General features: G+C 43.5%; 7 protein-coding genes across 7 annotated transcripts in view; 3 read left to right on the top strand and 4 right to left on the bottom strand.

Moving 5' to 3' along the window:
• The window catches only part of PHALS_11881 (ubiquitin thioesterase otu1-like protein), a gene marked incomplete at both ends in the record, with an annotated part of 2,062 nt that extends 678 nt beyond the window's left edge, over positions 1 to 1,384 (top strand). The window contains 5 exons of the mRNA XM_024727322.1: positions 229 to 366; positions 425 to 465; positions 540 to 1,073; positions 1,133 to 1,243; positions 1,310 to 1,384. Of these exons, the coding sequence (XP_024577911.1) occupies positions 229 to 366; positions 425 to 465; positions 540 to 1,073; positions 1,133 to 1,243; positions 1,310 to 1,384 (899 nt within the window). The remainder of the gene's footprint in view (positions 1 to 228; positions 367 to 424; positions 466 to 539; positions 1,074 to 1,132; positions 1,244 to 1,309) is intronic.
• A 1,747-nt stretch (positions 1,385 to 3,131) lies between these two features.
• On the bottom strand, positions 3,132 to 4,586 carry PHALS_11880 (major facilitator superfamily; the record flags this gene model as incomplete). The annotated part of the gene is made up of 1 exon (XM_024727321.1): positions 3,132 to 4,586. One exon carries the CDS (start codon positions 4,584 to 4,586, stop codon positions 3,132 to 3,134), a length of 1,455 nt encoding a protein of 484 aa, XP_024577910.1.
• A 700-nt stretch (positions 4,587 to 5,286) lies between these two features.
• PHALS_11879 (major facilitator superfamily) lies at positions 5,287 to 6,591 on the bottom strand (the record flags this gene model as incomplete). Its single annotated transcript, XM_024727320.1, has 1 exon — positions 5,287 to 6,591. One exon carries the CDS (start codon positions 6,589 to 6,591, stop codon positions 5,287 to 5,289), a length of 1,305 nt encoding a protein of 434 aa, XP_024577909.1.
• A 1,295-nt stretch (positions 6,592 to 7,886) lies between these two features.
• PHALS_14540 (uncharacterized protein) lies at positions 7,887 to 8,366 on the top strand. Its single transcript, XM_024727319.2, has one exon. It carries the CDS (start codon positions 7,889 to 7,891, stop codon positions 8,090 to 8,092), a length of 204 nt encoding a protein of 67 aa, XP_024577908.1. The 5' UTR covers positions 7,887 to 7,888; the 3' UTR covers positions 8,093 to 8,366.
• Positions 8,367 to 10,449: 2,083 nt separating this feature from the next.
• On the bottom strand, positions 10,450 to 10,669 carry PHALS_11878 (uncharacterized protein; the record flags this gene model as incomplete). Its single annotated transcript, XM_024727318.1, has 2 exons — positions 10,450 to 10,583; positions 10,639 to 10,669. 2 exons carry the CDS (start codon positions 10,667 to 10,669, stop codon positions 10,450 to 10,452), a joined length of 165 nt encoding a protein of 54 aa, XP_024577907.1.
• Positions 10,670 to 12,418: 1,749 nt separating this feature from the next.
• Positions 12,419 to 12,750, top strand: PHALS_11877 (uncharacterized protein; the record flags this gene model as incomplete). Its single annotated transcript, XM_024727317.1, has 2 exons — positions 12,419 to 12,541; positions 12,718 to 12,750. The coding sequence occupies 2 exons, from the start codon at positions 12,419 to 12,421 to the stop codon at positions 12,748 to 12,750; spliced, it is 156 nt and encodes a 51-aa protein (XP_024577906.1).
• Positions 12,751 to 13,571: 821 nt separating this feature from the next.
• PHALS_11876 (uncharacterized protein) lies at positions 13,572 to 13,772 on the bottom strand (the record flags this gene model as incomplete). The annotated part of the gene is made up of 2 exons (XM_024727316.1): positions 13,572 to 13,644; positions 13,684 to 13,772. The coding sequence occupies 2 exons, from the start codon at positions 13,770 to 13,772 to the stop codon at positions 13,572 to 13,574; spliced, it is 162 nt and encodes a 53-aa protein (XP_024577905.1).
• Between the last annotated feature and the right edge of the window lie 2,251 nt (positions 13,773 to 16,023).

The raw sequence follows: 16,023 nt of genomic DNA, 5'->3' as shown, positions 1-16,023 counted from the left end.
CACGACATGTTCAAGGACTAAAGTTGAAACTGTTTTTTCCGAAATAAATTGCGTACATTTCTGGGATGCGTAATTAAACGGGTGCATACTTAAGCTGTAATGTCCCAAAATGGTTTTTGAACAAAATTTTATTGGAGTGTTGCACGTAGTAATCGCAAACCCACTGCCTGTTTTGATTGGTCAAAACTTTACAGTAGTGATTTGAGAAGTTATTTGCGTAACAGACAGCGATGGCGATGAACTTTAAAGTGACATTCGCTGATGGCACTTCTATGAAGCTTACAGGGCTGCCGGGTGACATCACGCTGGACGGTCTACGTGCGCAATTGTTTGAAAAGTCGTCTATCTTGCCGCAAGACCAACACAGTAAGTGTCATACTTTCTTTGACCTACTGTATTAGAGTACGCCATAACCATATTGCAGTAATGACCGGATATCCTCCTAAAATGATTGAGGGATCGGGCGTACGTAAGAATTGCTTATGTTCTGCAAGTGGGCTTTATATACGAATGAAATCTATGACTGTGACATTGTGTAGGAAAGTACGCTGATGTCCTTAGGAGTTCGGACGGGTTCAGTGCTAGTTCTCAAAGAAGCTCCAGTGACTGGCGGCACGCGGGCCAAGTCAAAATCGGTATTTATACGACGCGTCATGCCAGCTGATAACAGCTGCTTGTTTCATTCGATTGCGTGTGCTCTGGGTAAGAAAAAAGAAAGGAACGGTCTCTCGATGCGGCAGCTGATCAAAGACGCAATCCTTGGAGATTCTGCAAAGTACTCGGAGGTGTTCTTGGGACGCCCTGTTGACGAATACTGTGCATGGATTATGGATGATAAGTCATGGGGTGGTGAAATTGAACTGTCGATATTGTCGACATTTTACAAGGTGGAAATGGTCGTCTTTGACGTCACGAGCATGAGTCGATTGTGCTATGGTGAGGATCAAGGTTTTACGCAGCGATTGTTTCTGCTTTACGACGGTATTCATTACGATCTGGTGGTTGAGTCTCCGTCTGCAACAGCTTCTGAAAGTCAGGATGTGACTTTATTCGCAATCAATGATTTCACAAAGGTAAGGTTGGTATATAAGTTTGCTAAGCTAGCTCTTCTGACTCGATCATAATTGTGAAGGTTGAACGGGCCAGTGAAGTAGCGGTAGAAGCCCATCAAAAGCACGAATTTACTGACGTTGGTCGCTTCAACATTATGTGCATGGAGTGCAGAAGCACTTTTGTCGGACAGGTGAGCTAAATGATGAGTGTGTTGTAGTCACTCAACTCATGGCTTTATTATTATCGTATCGTATAGAAGGAGGCACAATCACATTCAAAAGCTACGGGCCATCAACAATTTGGAGAGATCCTTCCTTCTTCTGTGCGTTAGAGCTACATCAATCATACTCAAATAGAAATAACTCTTGATTAGATTTCATCAGCCAGCATCTTGCCGCTCGGGCAACGTCGTGTTGTACTGTTTAGATTTAGCCCGTGTATTGAAAAGAAAACCACTTTTCTCAAATCAGTGGTGCAAATGGTAATCACCATTTTGCGTATACAAGTCGCATGGCAGTAAGTCTATGCGTGCTCCAATCGCCTCCTAGTTCGGTAGACCAAATCAATATACTACCATAGAAACACGATGCTGCTCGACCACAGAAGAATGTTGATCTGATTCGCGTCCATACCACACTGCGAGTGATGCACACGGTGGAGCCCAGCACCCCCAATAGCGTTCTATTCAACGCCCATCTAGTAGCTTCAAAAATGCGTTAAGAAGCATTGTGGGCAATTCATACGCCACGCTCAGAACTCTGCGAAAGAAACTTACGCAAATGTCATATTTTCTGGAACCATTACTAAAAGAAGATTGCGTGGTAGCACAATAAGAAAACGAAGTCTAGGTATACCCAATTCTCGTCGCAAATGCTGTGGCGGAACTACTTACGACGGTAACCCAGCAAGCTAAGCTAAGACTAATCATTTGATGCCGCCAATAACAATGATTTCTATCGAACTAATCGTTTAATTTTTCATTCGATAGAATGTCGAATTTTGTCACTTTAGGTTTTATAATCAGAATCACGCTGGGACATGAACTTGTTGACATGCAGACCCAAGTAGAGTAAGTTTGTATCGGCGCTGAAGCAGCCAAGATCACGTGTCAGTGCATACCCCAAAACATCGACTAGAAGAAAGACGCTTATTGATCGTCGTAATTGAAGCAACATTCGGGGACACATGCTGAGCTTACCACCACCTAGTCCTACGCAAGCACTTTCAAGTTGTTGATTGTATGCATATCGGCAACCATAAATTAATCTGATAAGGATTGACACCACCCAGATATGAAGTGTAAGGGGAGAGGGCGGGTAGCACGATACTGCAAGACGGGATGTTGATCACGATCATAATGGTGTACCATTGGCAAAATATGACACTGCTGGGATACAGCAGTGTAGCTTATCATTGGTAAAGTTGTGTTCGTTGAAAATAGAAATTTGCGGTAGCGTTTTTTCAACTGAATTTTATCCTTTTAGTTAAAGATGCGAGCAATTCGTTAAGGAATAATTTGATCGTCAGAAGTTTTGATGCCCATCTGGAAGCTTGCTTGCAGTATTGATAAAATTCACCATTTCTAATCCACATCGTTTCGGCTTCTTCATCTAGTTGCTGGATTAGCGATTAGATAATCGCTGCGGCTTTTAAATAAGTGCCTGTAGCACAAAACAGGTCTCTTGTCTGTTGCCATCAGCCCAAAAGCTTATTTCAATGATGGTATAAAAGTGGGCGTGAACGTGACATTCCAGTGAAATGCTAGCATTTGTAGCTAATTACTTGAGGACCAGCGCGGTCTGTGAAACGAATGGAGTACCAGTCGCATGCGAATATCAGATTTGATTAACCTTCATCATTTTGCAGGTGAATATACGCGAATGAAATTTGACTTGGCGAAAAAGACGAGAAGGTTTTCTATCGCTTAGTAGATAGGAAACCTTGACATTTACTTATTACAACCGCTTATACGATACATGAAGCGTCTGCACGCGCAACGTGGCATGAATTGCACATCACATTCTTAAACAAAGCCCGTCGACGATGAGCTCTAGTTGCGCGTCGGAAAGCTCGAAAAATTATTTATCTGGAAAATCAGCTTTGTCCGAGCCCAGCGGAGATCGAGGGTCATTCGCAGGCGACACGATCCGAAACGCGCTCTCAACATCGGCAAGCATCGCCATCTTTGTTTTGTGTACCAGTCTGCTGTACCACCATAAGAGCACCATACTGCTTGCGCACAACACGATGTTAATCCAGAATACTGGTGTTAACGTAGGGATTGCTGCTGGAAGCAGTGGAAGCACAATACGAGAAATTGAAGCGGCGGAACCAAGAAGTCCCATCAGCGTGCCTTGAGGGCGTCCGCCGAGCAGCTTCGAGAAAGCAGCCAGCACCACAGCGGTTGTGATTGGGCAGCCCACGCTCCACACCAAAAATTCCGCGATTGCAAGCTGCGAGAACGAGAGCTGTGCCGGAGCCACAACCAACAGCATGTTACCTGCTAGCAGAGTCATAAATCCAAGCTGCACCCAGCTCACGTCCTTGAGACTATGGCGAAAGTATTCAATCGAGAAATAAGTTAGCAGCCCCAGTAGTCCCAGGTAAAACTGGAAATTGGATGCAGCTACCACGGCACTCACACTTTCAGGATCTTGCCCAGTCGCTTCGATAAAAAGGGGAATATTTACTGTCTCGAATACGGACAGAATGCCTCGTGCATTGAAATTTAAAAAAATGAAAACTGCCGCGCCAATATTTACAATTCGTTCTGGCATCGTAGTCGGATCACTCAGCGTGTTGCTTGTAGCTGCCGTTCTTGGAGACTCGGGTGGGCCATCATGAATACCCACAGACTCATCATACACCGTTAGCATACCGATGATTGTTAAAACATTAAACACGATCAGGATCATGCCAGGTGAAGTAAACTTGTTAAAGTGAATACCAAATATAAATGAGTCAGTTGTGGCTACCAGACTGCCTAGACCAGGAGTTAAAGCATAGCCGAGAAAAACGACCGTGGCTAGCAATGTCAAGTACGGAAGTCGTTGATTTATAGTCGTGATTGATGCCACGTCGGCACGACACACACTGCGATTTCCAGCTCCAAATCCAACAATGAACCGACTGACCGCAAGCGCCGTCAGACTACCAGCCACATGCTGGTCCGCGATGAGATAAATAACATTTCCCACTAGACAAATTGCGGAGGACACAATGTACACCGAACGAAACGAGTAGTGGTCACACATCCAACCGAAGACTGTGGAAGAGATGAGACGGCCTACCGAGAATAGCGACGTCAGCATGCCCATAAAGGCCAGATCACCGCCGAGAGATTTGGTGTAGAGAAAGAGCGTGGCGAGTACGACACCACGCGAAGATTCGGCGGCAAACTCGACGAAATTGATCATGAACATGTTCGTATACCATTGCGATAGGCGGCGTCGTGGACTCACGTTATAGTTCTTGCCATTTGTATGCTCAGCAGTGCCATAAGTATTTCCGGAATTCAGGGACAACACAGTCATTGTTGGAGACCTGAAACACGGTGAAGTGGGCGTGGCTTGGAGGAATATTGAATGAGCGGATCAGTGAAGGATTGACGGGGCTGGGCGACAGCTTTTCAGGACACGCTTGGTACTGTTTATGTAGCAGGAATATCCAAACATGTTTGTGGGAAAATAAACCGCTTGATAGTTTACGAACTTGGGCAACTTTACTTTACGCCATGATTAGATCGATAGAAAAAGCTCTCCCGACGAAATTGTATGAAGTTTAAGCGACTGTCAATGGGTGAATAAACTGCTTTGCTCTTTATGCCGCGAAACCATGACCGACGTTGCTGTCATTTTTCACAAGGGCTAGGGAAACATAAAACATGTGACAAATATTATGGTGTCTTGGCCTCAAACCTTTCGCCATCTGGGAAATTGTGAAGTGCTACATAATGGTCGTGTGCACTCTTATAGCAAAGAGTCTTTACATATTGCATTGAGAGATATGGAGCGCGTAAGGTCCCCTGCAAGGGCCAGCTGGTTTATGCGGCCAGTTATCTACGCTGGTCACTTGAACTAATTTAGGATCTTCATATATTCAGCTTTAAATTTTTTGAAAGTCTACCTCACTGGCTTGTCGAAGAATAGGAAATATATCAAGTATCATGAGCAAAATCACCATCACAAAAAAATTGGATAAGAGACGATTCGTTAAAGTTAGTGAGGAGAATTGTTAAGCCCAGTCCTTAGTGACAACACCGCTGGGTGGATGCACAATTTCACTGCCGACCGACAACAAGTCCATCTTTGATTGTTTAACAAGGTGATTAAACCACCACAAGACCACAACGCTCAATACACTTAGCGAAATGTTAACCCAGAATACTGGCGTCAGCTCCGAGATGGTACCTAGGATGAGAGGCAATATAATGCGCGAGGCCGAAGCGGCCGAGCCAAATAACCCCATGAGCGTACCCTGCGGACGCCCTCCTAAAAGCTTTGAGAAGGCGGCCACACCTACCGCAGTCGTGATAGGACAACCTATACTCCACACCAACATCTCTGCAACGCCAAGAAGGCCGAGCGACAGGTTTGCAACCGGCACCACTGCTAGAATTACGTTGCCAGCAAGTAGTGAAAGAAAACCCAGTAATACCCACATCACGTCGGAGATACTGTTGCGAAAGTATTCAATTGAAAAATATGAAACTAGTCCAAGTAAACCCAGATAAAACTGAAAGTTGGACGCGTCTACAACAGCGCCTACTGTGCTCGGATCCTTTCCAGTGACGTCGAGAAAAAGTGGAATGTTTACTGTCTCGAATACGGATAGCATTCCCCTCGCGTTAAAATTTAAAAATATATATACAATCGCACCAATGTAGACGACACGATCGGGCAGGCTCACTTGGTCGCGACTGGTTTGGACTTTAGCCTCTGAATTCTGTGGACCGTCAGTAGAAGTCACAGACGTATCGTATCCGAAAAGCAATCCAAAGATGGATATGACGTTGAGCATAACTAAAATGGCACCCGGTGCTGTAAATTGATTCATATGAATACCAAAGACGAATGTATCAATGCTGGCCACTAAACTTCCAAGTCCTGGTGTAAGTGCGTAGGCCAAGAACTCAACTGTGGACAAAATTGTCATGTACTGCAATCGCTGTCCGACTGTCGTCATGGCAGCCACATCTGCGCGGCAGACGCTGCGGTTGCCAGCTCCAAACCCTACAATGAAGCGACTTGCTGAAAGCACAATCAAGCCTCCAGCCGCGCGACCCTCGGCCAGCAAAAACATTACATTGCCAAATAGACAAAAGCTGGATGATGCAATGTAGACAGAGCGAAAGGAGTAGTGGTCGCACATCCATCCAAACAGCATTGACGAAATAAGGCGTCCAACTGAAAAGAGAGACGTAAGTAATCCCATGTAACCTAACGTGCCACCGAGTGACTTTGCATACAAAAAGAGTGTGGCGAGAACCACACCACGGGAGGCCTCTGCAGCAAATTCGACAAAGTTGACCATAGCCATATTGATATACCATTGTCTGACACGGTTGGATGACTCTGCAGTCGTTGGTATTTTGCTTTTAATAGAGCCATATGATGTTTTGCTTTTAGCATCGTTAAGTGGCAAAGTTATGCTGTGAATCATTTGGCAGCAGACTGACCAGCGGTTGGGTAGGAAATAGCAAAATGCGTATTTTTCTTCAAAGTTTGGATCATGCGATGTACTTGCGATGTGTTAGTGAAACGATCAATTTCGTTAATTTGTAAAAAAATCCGAAGGGAATTCAAGTTGCAATGAATGTTCGAGTCAATGTTGTTTGCTAATAGGTTTAATTACGCTGGATTAAATTGCATCTGATTCATCTGCTTAAAATGTTCTTAAAGGCCACTTTATCTGATCCTACTGGTGACCGCAGGTAATTTCACCAATAGTGGCAAAATACTGCGTAATGCGAATCTGTGGACGTCCACCAAGCAACTTGAAGAGAGCAGCCACTCCAACTTCAATCGCGATCGGCACCTTCAAATGTGAACCGAATATCGAAAGAGCTGACGTGACCACTACGAGACAGATTTTTTTTTTTTGAGCTGTACCCAGTTGACATACAAGTATTGTGCGGAAAAATTCGATACAAGGTCCGAATCCAATTAGAGCTGAAAGTTGGAACAGCGATGACGCTAGGGTTCGGTATCAGTCATGTAAAAATAAAAGGGATGTTTTGGCGTGGAACCGTAAAGTGATGACGCCTGAATTAAGCGCTAGGGCTCGAGCAATGTATGCCTTAATATTGATGCCAATGAACTGAGTGCCGTGACATCAATGCATAGGTGCGAGTAGCTTAATCGAAAACTCTTTCAGTTTGCTAGATTTCTCATTATACTTTCTCTCTACATTTTGCAGAACTGAAATATTTAGTATGTACAGTAATATATTTAAAGTATTAAAGTAGATTGCTGGACTGGCTGTAGATTCTGGGTCGTAAGAAATCCTTCTCGACCCAATGCTGATTGATGTTATAAGGTTGAATAGCTAATTTTGTTGCCTATCTAACTGCTTTTAAAGTGCCGCCCGCGTTGCAGGCGATGATTGCATGGTTGGTCCCAATCCGTGAATTCGGTATACCAGCTCGCTCTACTACTACGATAATTGTAATCTCGAACTTATATTATAAGTACTTACCATTCATTACATTAAGCACTATATTTCTAAAATTGGCTCTTTTTTGCTCTATGCTATTATTAGAATTAAACTTAAATGTCAAAAAGCTATGTTCTATCATACAAACTTGGTACCAATCGCCATGTTGGTGGAGATTATTATGAGCGCAGCGCTGCAGGTAACGGCGACTATACGCGGCGAAACTTTAGCGATTCAGAGTCTGATGAGCTCAGACCATTATCATAATGCTGTCGGCTACACCAGGGATTTATTCAAAAAATCTCGAGATTATCTTACAATAACTTTGAATCAATCAAGCTACGAGTTTAAATCAAGCATATATCGCCTTGGTGGGGTAAGGTGAACCCGTTTGGGGATAAGATTTATTGCATTCTGCAGTGGCGAAGAAGTTGCTCCAGGGGTTCCGCTAACTCTCAGGCAGTATGAGGGTCGAAGCCCACAGGACGTGTCACTTCATGCAAGAGCTTGATTGGTGGCGCGAACGGAGTCTATTCGATTGATTTTTAGGGACAATTTACATACTTACACTATTCAATACTTAAAACTATTACATTTTGGCCAGTGGGATGGTTAAACCATGCCGCTAGCCAATGAAAGTTACTATATCTGTAATGCGGGCATATGTAAAGAAAAGTACTCAAATCAGAATTTGTTTCACAGTAGGTTTTATCTCACAGTATATTTACTTAGAGCTGGCTCCAGGATAAAAGATGTGTTTTGATCTATGCTTGCACGAGTCACACATCACTGCATTGGTAACATACTTGTAATGGCAACATATGATTCTGCTAAAATCAATTTAATTTGCACTCGGTGGTGCTACAACATTGTGTCGTCATAATCATCGACTCTAATAAAGACTTTAGCTTCTAGTAAAGAATAAGTTATTCGCGAAAAAGCAAAACTAAAGTGGAATATGTATGAATTTTCGCTAAAACTTAGTGACTGCGGTGCGAAGGCATAATGAAGAGTCCTCGTCATCTCTGTCACATTGGAAAGATTATGCAAGTGATCAAGTGATCTTATTCGATGCATAATCTGGTGTATTAAGTTGGTGGACCTTGTTAGATAATTCTGGTGTCAATATTAATCCAAAATTACCGTCATATACTAAAGTGCCCACGAATACGTCTTGAAGGCAATTATCAATATTTATGACGGATGCAAGCATTAAGGCTTATTCACGTGCTTCGTGTGAGAGTGCAGTTCACCATTTCTTCGTCTTCCACTGTAGCACAGCGTAGCAGTCTTTATTTCACTTCCTTTACAGCTAAGCTCCACCACTTTGAAAATAATCAGGTGCACATCAGCCATACTCATCAATTTTGCTTTTTATCTTTTCGGCGTGAAACGTCTCTCAAAAATCTCAATGGACTTTAATGTCGCAATCGTCGTGTGATATTTGCACCAACGCGTATGTCATTAATATGCGAGTGGCTGGATGCAAGGCTTACTGCCTTACTAAGTCCTTGACTCATATTATTTCCAGACTTTGCCTAAATCAAGTGTTGTTCATAATTATGTACACCTATACTTGCGAAAAGATGTTATGATAATAACTCCTTGGATTTAATCATGGAGTTTGTCCAGTAATAGTAGTATGATAGCCGTAGCCCCTTGACTCCGGTCGGTTGCAATCGGATAATTCGGCAAGTTCAAATTGAAATGGGCTTCAGGCATTATATCAGCTGGTAAAGTTGTTGCCAGTCGTTTCGCGGACTAGTGTCGACGTTTTCTAACAAGAATGCCGGGGCACTTTTGCCAAACAGATTATGACAGTACGCAGACAGATCAAATTGAACAACATATTTTTCGCATACTTCACGCCGTCAGACAGAAAATTTAACTGTCAAGTGTGCGACCACACTAGTCTTCAAGACTCTTGATTTGTCAATGAAACAGATGATGTAAAATATCATGAATAAAACATTACGCAACAGCTCTAGTTTGACTGGCCGCGCCCGGAAATGTGACGCCCAGAACTGCGTTACGGCTTTCAGTCTTGAGTGAAATCAAATCGGGAACTTTAAGGGACTAGTGCTGTGAGGAGTGTAATTACTAATAAGGATGAAATGGCAGGCATCACTGATGTATGAAGCTATCTAGAGTAGGATTTGCTGCCTACATTCTGGTGTACTGAGACATCATCTTACCATGTCCTCTGAATCGCGATATGTTGGCTATGCCACAGAGATATTCTGACAGCCATGAAGCCGCCTACTGTTCAACTGGATTTACTGGCCGGTCTCATAGCGTGTTACCCTTGAGTTTACATTTTATGTGCAGTAATAATCAGACAACAACAAAGATGAGCCTCTTCATACTTTAGCCAATTCACGGGAAAATTGAAAGATTGGCGGACGAAAGTATATAGACGGAGATGGCGTGACATCAGGAATGCTCGAACACTTTATTGTACAGTCCATTAGAAACTATATAGGAGTGGAGCAACGTAAAAGGCCAATAAAGCTAACCGGACGCCTCATCGGCTTGCTGAGAAGAGGACAACAACGCCGAGATGAAATTGTCAATTTTGCCATGAAGAGAAACCGGACTGCTAACAGCAAGTCAAACAATTTCGATGACCTAAACCTAACATGACCTAAGCCACATCGTGGTGATGTTAACGGGACACGGGGACGGACTACACTATTATGAAGGCGGAGTTACCCTGAAAAGCTATGCATAGTGATATTCGATTCAAAACCAATGAACGGGATCATACGCATCCTGTCTGACCATCTCCCTGAAATTGTATGCGTTGCCCATATTTAGTCTGGTGCCACGCACACGCAGGTGAATGAATTTGCTCGCCACAAAACTGTGCAAATTCTCTATTTCGCATGATACACGCGTCAACGGTGTTCCAGGCTGTATAACAGGTCACACCGCGACGGTGATAAATCATCCGTCGCAGCATCATTCAAGTTTTAATTTACAGTCGCCTGATTGTGCTCTAGAAATCGCGGCACAAAGTCGCTCTTTTTTCTTCCACCGAAGTTATCCTATGAGAGGACTCCAGCTTGCAGTGCACTTATTTACCTCTCCAAGATGCACGCTGATATCCCGTCTATTCACTCTAGAGACCGCGACGCAGGGTTGCTAGTTTTTGTTTCATTTGGAAACCGCGACTCATTGCATTTTCTCCCTTCATTCAAGACTCTCAACAATATCGTTGTAATAGCTCGATATTCTGCTCAAAGGTTATCGCAATTCCATGCTTGTGCCAAAAGTGATTTTATCTTTCTTGTATGGGTAACATCATGACCTCAGCTCTACCAGGGTTAAAGCGTGCGGCGCGTAATAAAAATTCCAGCCGATCCATGACTCACAGCTTTCGGGCCTCGCCATACCAAAGGTGATTTTGTATCACAAATCCAAGGCCGAACATTCAATTCCGAACATTGTCTCCAGCTGTCAAATTCCTTACAGTTGAGGGAAATGATCAAGTGAAAATTCGACAATAGACAAACCCTCTGACCCCATCAGTGTTACTGTAGCAGGATGCACATATAAGCTTTTCGCATTTCGCATCGTAAATGATTTTGCGTACTGTCAACTATTCTTACATCCACGCGCCTCACCCGATTGAACGGTGCTTCTACTTCTATTAGGGCTTTTCATGACTTACGAAAGCCCAGGTGGCTGCCGTTAACAATTACAACTTCAGATTGTCAGCAATGCCTCTCTCAGTGAGACTGGCTTCTTAATAAACTAAAATCAATCACAACAAGATTTCTTTTACCCTACTCATTCTTGTGAGGCCTGCGCTGCTGGGACACCATAATACTTTCATGGGCGGCAAGTCAAGTAAATCTTCGAGAAAGTTGATCTTTCGTACCTTTCAACGAGGTGAGTAGGGTGCACGCAGCGCGCAATATGTTGCTATTTCCGCAGCTGTGCCATCTGCTGGCACCATTGCGCTGCTCGACAGCTAAGAAAACACTCTCTTCATAGTCAGCGTGTTTGAAATTTATCTCCTAGGACGCATTTATAAAGTTTCTACTTTCTGTGCCTCATCCGGCCCTCACGGCCCAAAATGTTTATGCTGCTTCAAAGTTATCACTCTGAAGAGGGCTAGGTGGACGCTAACACCCGTACGGAACCTCCTCGTTATTGTACCCTGCAATTATATAATTTTCATACTCAAGATGGTCTATTGAGTCTCTCAGACCTTGACAGATGCAGAAGTATTCTATTTACAATGGCCACCCTAATAGGAAATGCAGAAATTCGCGGTATCTGTCAACTGTATAGTTTCCATAATACAAAAGCCTCATTCCCGGTCGAAAAGTACGTTTGTGTTCATTCTTGCGCACTGTTGCTCCATCTGAAGCACGGCCGACTTCGTGACTACCTCGATCTCTCATATTTGGAAAAGGATTGCCTCATCTCGAGCCAAAATATTGGGATGTTTTGCAGAAAAAAATCACTCTTTCATATCCACTTTTGTTATGCGTCGTTTGAGACGTTTTGATCACTGCTAATTTACAGCTGGTGAACACTTCTATGCAAGCTTTTATCCCTTCTAGGCCTCATGCCGCCAAATGCGCTATCTGTTGGGACCAGTTAGAAGACAGAGACTAAATTTGTCTCTTTATCTTGAGGCCAGAAACGTAGTCACAATTTATTCATACTCATCGTTGGGTTGATGATCAGTGCCACCCAAATGCGGCGTGGATCCCACACAGAGGATGATGTCAAAGGCTATATACCAAACCAAGAGCGATTCAAGCAATTTTCTCACCTTAAAATCAAGACGATATGTATCATTAATGCTAGCTCAAAAATAGTATATATATTTATTATACTGAAAATTTTCATAATATGCATCGGCACCAATTGAATTCCCTCTCCCACCCCACACTTGGTAGATATAATCTCTTCTCCACGTCAATAATTTTACCAACAAACAAACTAAAGCTTGTATTTTAGAATGTTTTTGAAATGCATTGATCCTAAATGTAGGATGCTATTAACTTAGAAGAGAACACTAGGTAACTGGTCACATGAGTAGCTCTATGTTTCGCTCTTGGGCGGAGCGTACCAGCTCAACCTGATTGTATCTGCTGTTGTGGGCTCTATGAGGCTAGACTTCCTCATTTTAAGATTCACTAACCCCAATCTACTTTATTGTTGCTGTAGTCAATCTCACAACCGGCTCGAGAATGGAATGGATCTTCTTTGATGATGAAACGCGAGCTGTTTAAGTACCTGTACTCGGCACAACCAAATGCACCTGGAAATCTTATATCAATCGTTAGTCCCAAACGGATCAGGAACCGTGACCCAAATGGTAGAGGTGGTAATCACTTGTCTGAAGGTGTTCGCCAGCGATTAGGATGCGCAAAGAAGACATTTTTAGAAACGCTCCAGCTAGAAGTGCATGAAAGCAAAAGTCACATGCACCGTGGAGCTGCTAATGTTGAGCGTCAGGCCCTTTGAGGGCAGAGACAGAGAAAGTGTGAAGGATGAAGAAGCTGAAATAACCATGTGACTGGCTATCTACTAGATAAACTAACAGCGCATCGAGTTTGCGGTCTTCAAGCTAGACCCTTGCGCTTGAAAGTGTACTAATGCGTATTGCCTTTGTGAATATATTTCTTTCAACATGAAAACGTGTTAGGCATACGGCGAATGTTTGCAGCGCCTAATCAGGCGTACTAGATCTGGCTCCAAGTGTCTTTCTACTTGTCAATGAGGTCAGAAACTAGCGCACTATGTTTCAGTATCCAAAACCTTTATTGCAACGATGGCGGCTGATCAACTTCCGAATTCGGGCCAAATCCATCTTCATTTCTAAATTTACGATAAAAGCAATTCTACCAAAGACCTTCTGCATTGAACCCAACGTTTCGAATGAAGCGGTCAATGTCGAAAAGCGGAGTTCGGAGTCTGGACGGATTATGAGAGGTGAAATTTTTCTAAGCACACCCGAGGTGGTATAAATCGGCCATGAAAAACGTAGAGGGTAAACTCTCGAATCTTAAACGGCCCCGAGTACTCGCAGATTTCTTATCCATGGTCGTCCAAACAACCTAGGTCTGGTCGGCGCTTTGCTCTCGACAGAGACGTATAAAAGTGAACCTTCTGCGCAAAGTCGTTCAGCAAAACTCTGGAGGGGAAATGTGTAATTACAGTAGGCCAACTTGGACAGAACTGGGTTCTATGATAAATTGAAGTGGTCGAAGTTATTCGTCAACTTGGACTGAAGTGGGTTCTATGGTAAATTTAAGGGATTGAAGCTGTTGTCTCAGCACTAAATGGAGCGGCTCTTTTCAGAATTAGCGTTTGCGGACCAGCGTTGTTGGTTGTTTAAATCAACACCCCAGTTTTTTTCAGAGCCGGACTAAAAGACCTAATACTTCGCTGAATGACACATAACAGGCGACGTTCCAAAGCAATAGAGGCAGCGATGGTCCCTCATACAGACTTTTGAGACGAGAATATGTCGGAGATCATGTTGAACTTCATGTGAAATTTGGGAGATTTAGCTCCATCGAACGTTGCCTCGTCCCAGACCAGGATCAAAAGTATGATCCTACTCTATGATTATCATGTCTTATGCGTCATGAGCCATGAATCGACTAGAAGTCGGAAAGTTGGGTGCACCCACTTATCGTCTGGTGGAACTTTGGTCAGTTATGAGCCCACTTCTGCCAGAAAGCAGATGGACGCAAAGCTGCGATAGCTTCTGTGCAGGATAGAAGATAAAATTGTTTTGCAGTAATTTGTTATGTACCTGAAGCATAGATCGAAAGGCACGAGCCGCGGAAGACGAATAGACGAGTTCGTGGTCTCTCAATGTATTTGTGTCGTGACATTTACGAGCTCATGTGCTCATTAGAAAGTATTTCCAGTGGGGAAGGTAACTTACAAAGGAGGTTGAGATCGTGCAAAAGAGCTAGAGGGGATTATAGAAATCTGGACGCCGCTATCTCCCGCGACAGAACGGGAATTGATGAGCAACTCTGATACGCAATAGAGGGCATGATTCAAAAGTTAATGACTTGTTCTTGTCATGAATAGAACGGTAGCATAATCATGAGACATGCCTACCGTGCGGAGGTATGTTCACGCATTACAAGCCCCCTCCACTGCGCCCGATAGATGCTTTCGTTGCGCTAGAGTATATGTTTACAGCTCACAAAACATTACATGACGGTGTGGCTCTCGAAACGGTATGGTTGGCGTCGGAGCAATAACTTGATTCGTCTTCCGTCATGGAAAAACGTGTCACTCTGAGCATTATGTGCAAAATTTGGACAGCCATCCTTAAGGATAATACAAATCCCTTCTTTCTTCATAGAAAAAAGTATCATGACGTGGTGATGAGAAACAATTTGCATGCTACTCCCGTATAGTCGGGTGTGTCTTCGTTTAACTTGGTCCCCGAAATCAATTGATGCGTCGCGTGGCAATGGCCCACACCAAAAGGACAGTGTGACGGCAATGATAAATTTCTGTGTGCAGCACAAAACAAGTTTGTGTCAACATGATCCCTTCTCTTTCAGCGCCAAATGTTTGCGTCAGAAAGGCTATCGACAAGTAGATAATTGCGCGGATTTACATTTAGCCAAATACGGCCAAGATTCAGCGCAAATACCGTTTCCGAAAGATTATGCTGCAACATGGAACAGCATGGTTGGTTGCATCTTATGAAGTGTTCTGGTCCTAGCTGCTGAATATGAATACAGCTCATGAGAAAAAGGGACTCCTCTCTCACTTTAGTAAAAAGTTCGGGCGGGTGCATCTTCATATCACAGTAGATATCAAGACCAGCAACAATTAATTGTCGGGTGGCACAGCTGTGTTGGTCACAACAAGGCTATGCACAAGCCTATTTCAATAACGTACTCGTCCACAACCGTACAGAGCTGGAGGAGTCGAACGTGGTTAGCCAGATTTAGCGCTGTGACCAGTATCGAGTGATAGCGCATCAATAAGCTTTTTTCAATATAGACTGATGTATCTTTGCCGCTAAAGAGATCCAATTTCTAGGTTTGTTCACTGGGAAGCACTATTGAGAATTGTCCATAGTATTTGTCATACAGGGTATTACAAAATCGGTTTGGTCAACTACTTGCACAGATAGAGTGGTCCAGCCCTGACCAATTTCTTCAAGACGGGGACATGCGCTACGCATCCATGTTAAATGGAGCTCGGACGCGACAGAATAGGCGATCTTCAGTGCAGTTAAAGCCTCGTGTGTGTCCGAATTCTGGCCCTACCAATTCTGTATCGGCCATTCCATGGAGAAAAAAAGAGTCATCT

The sequence above is a fragment of the Plasmopara halstedii genome (genome assembly GCF_900000015.1).
Source record: "Plasmopara halstedii genome assembly, contig: Scaffold_555, whole genome shotgun sequence".
Lineage (NCBI taxonomy): Eukaryota > Oomycota > Peronosporomycetes > Peronosporales > Peronosporaceae > Plasmopara > Plasmopara halstedii.
Note: the sequence above shows the minus strand (reverse complement) of the source record. Positions and strands in the feature narration are given on the sequence as shown.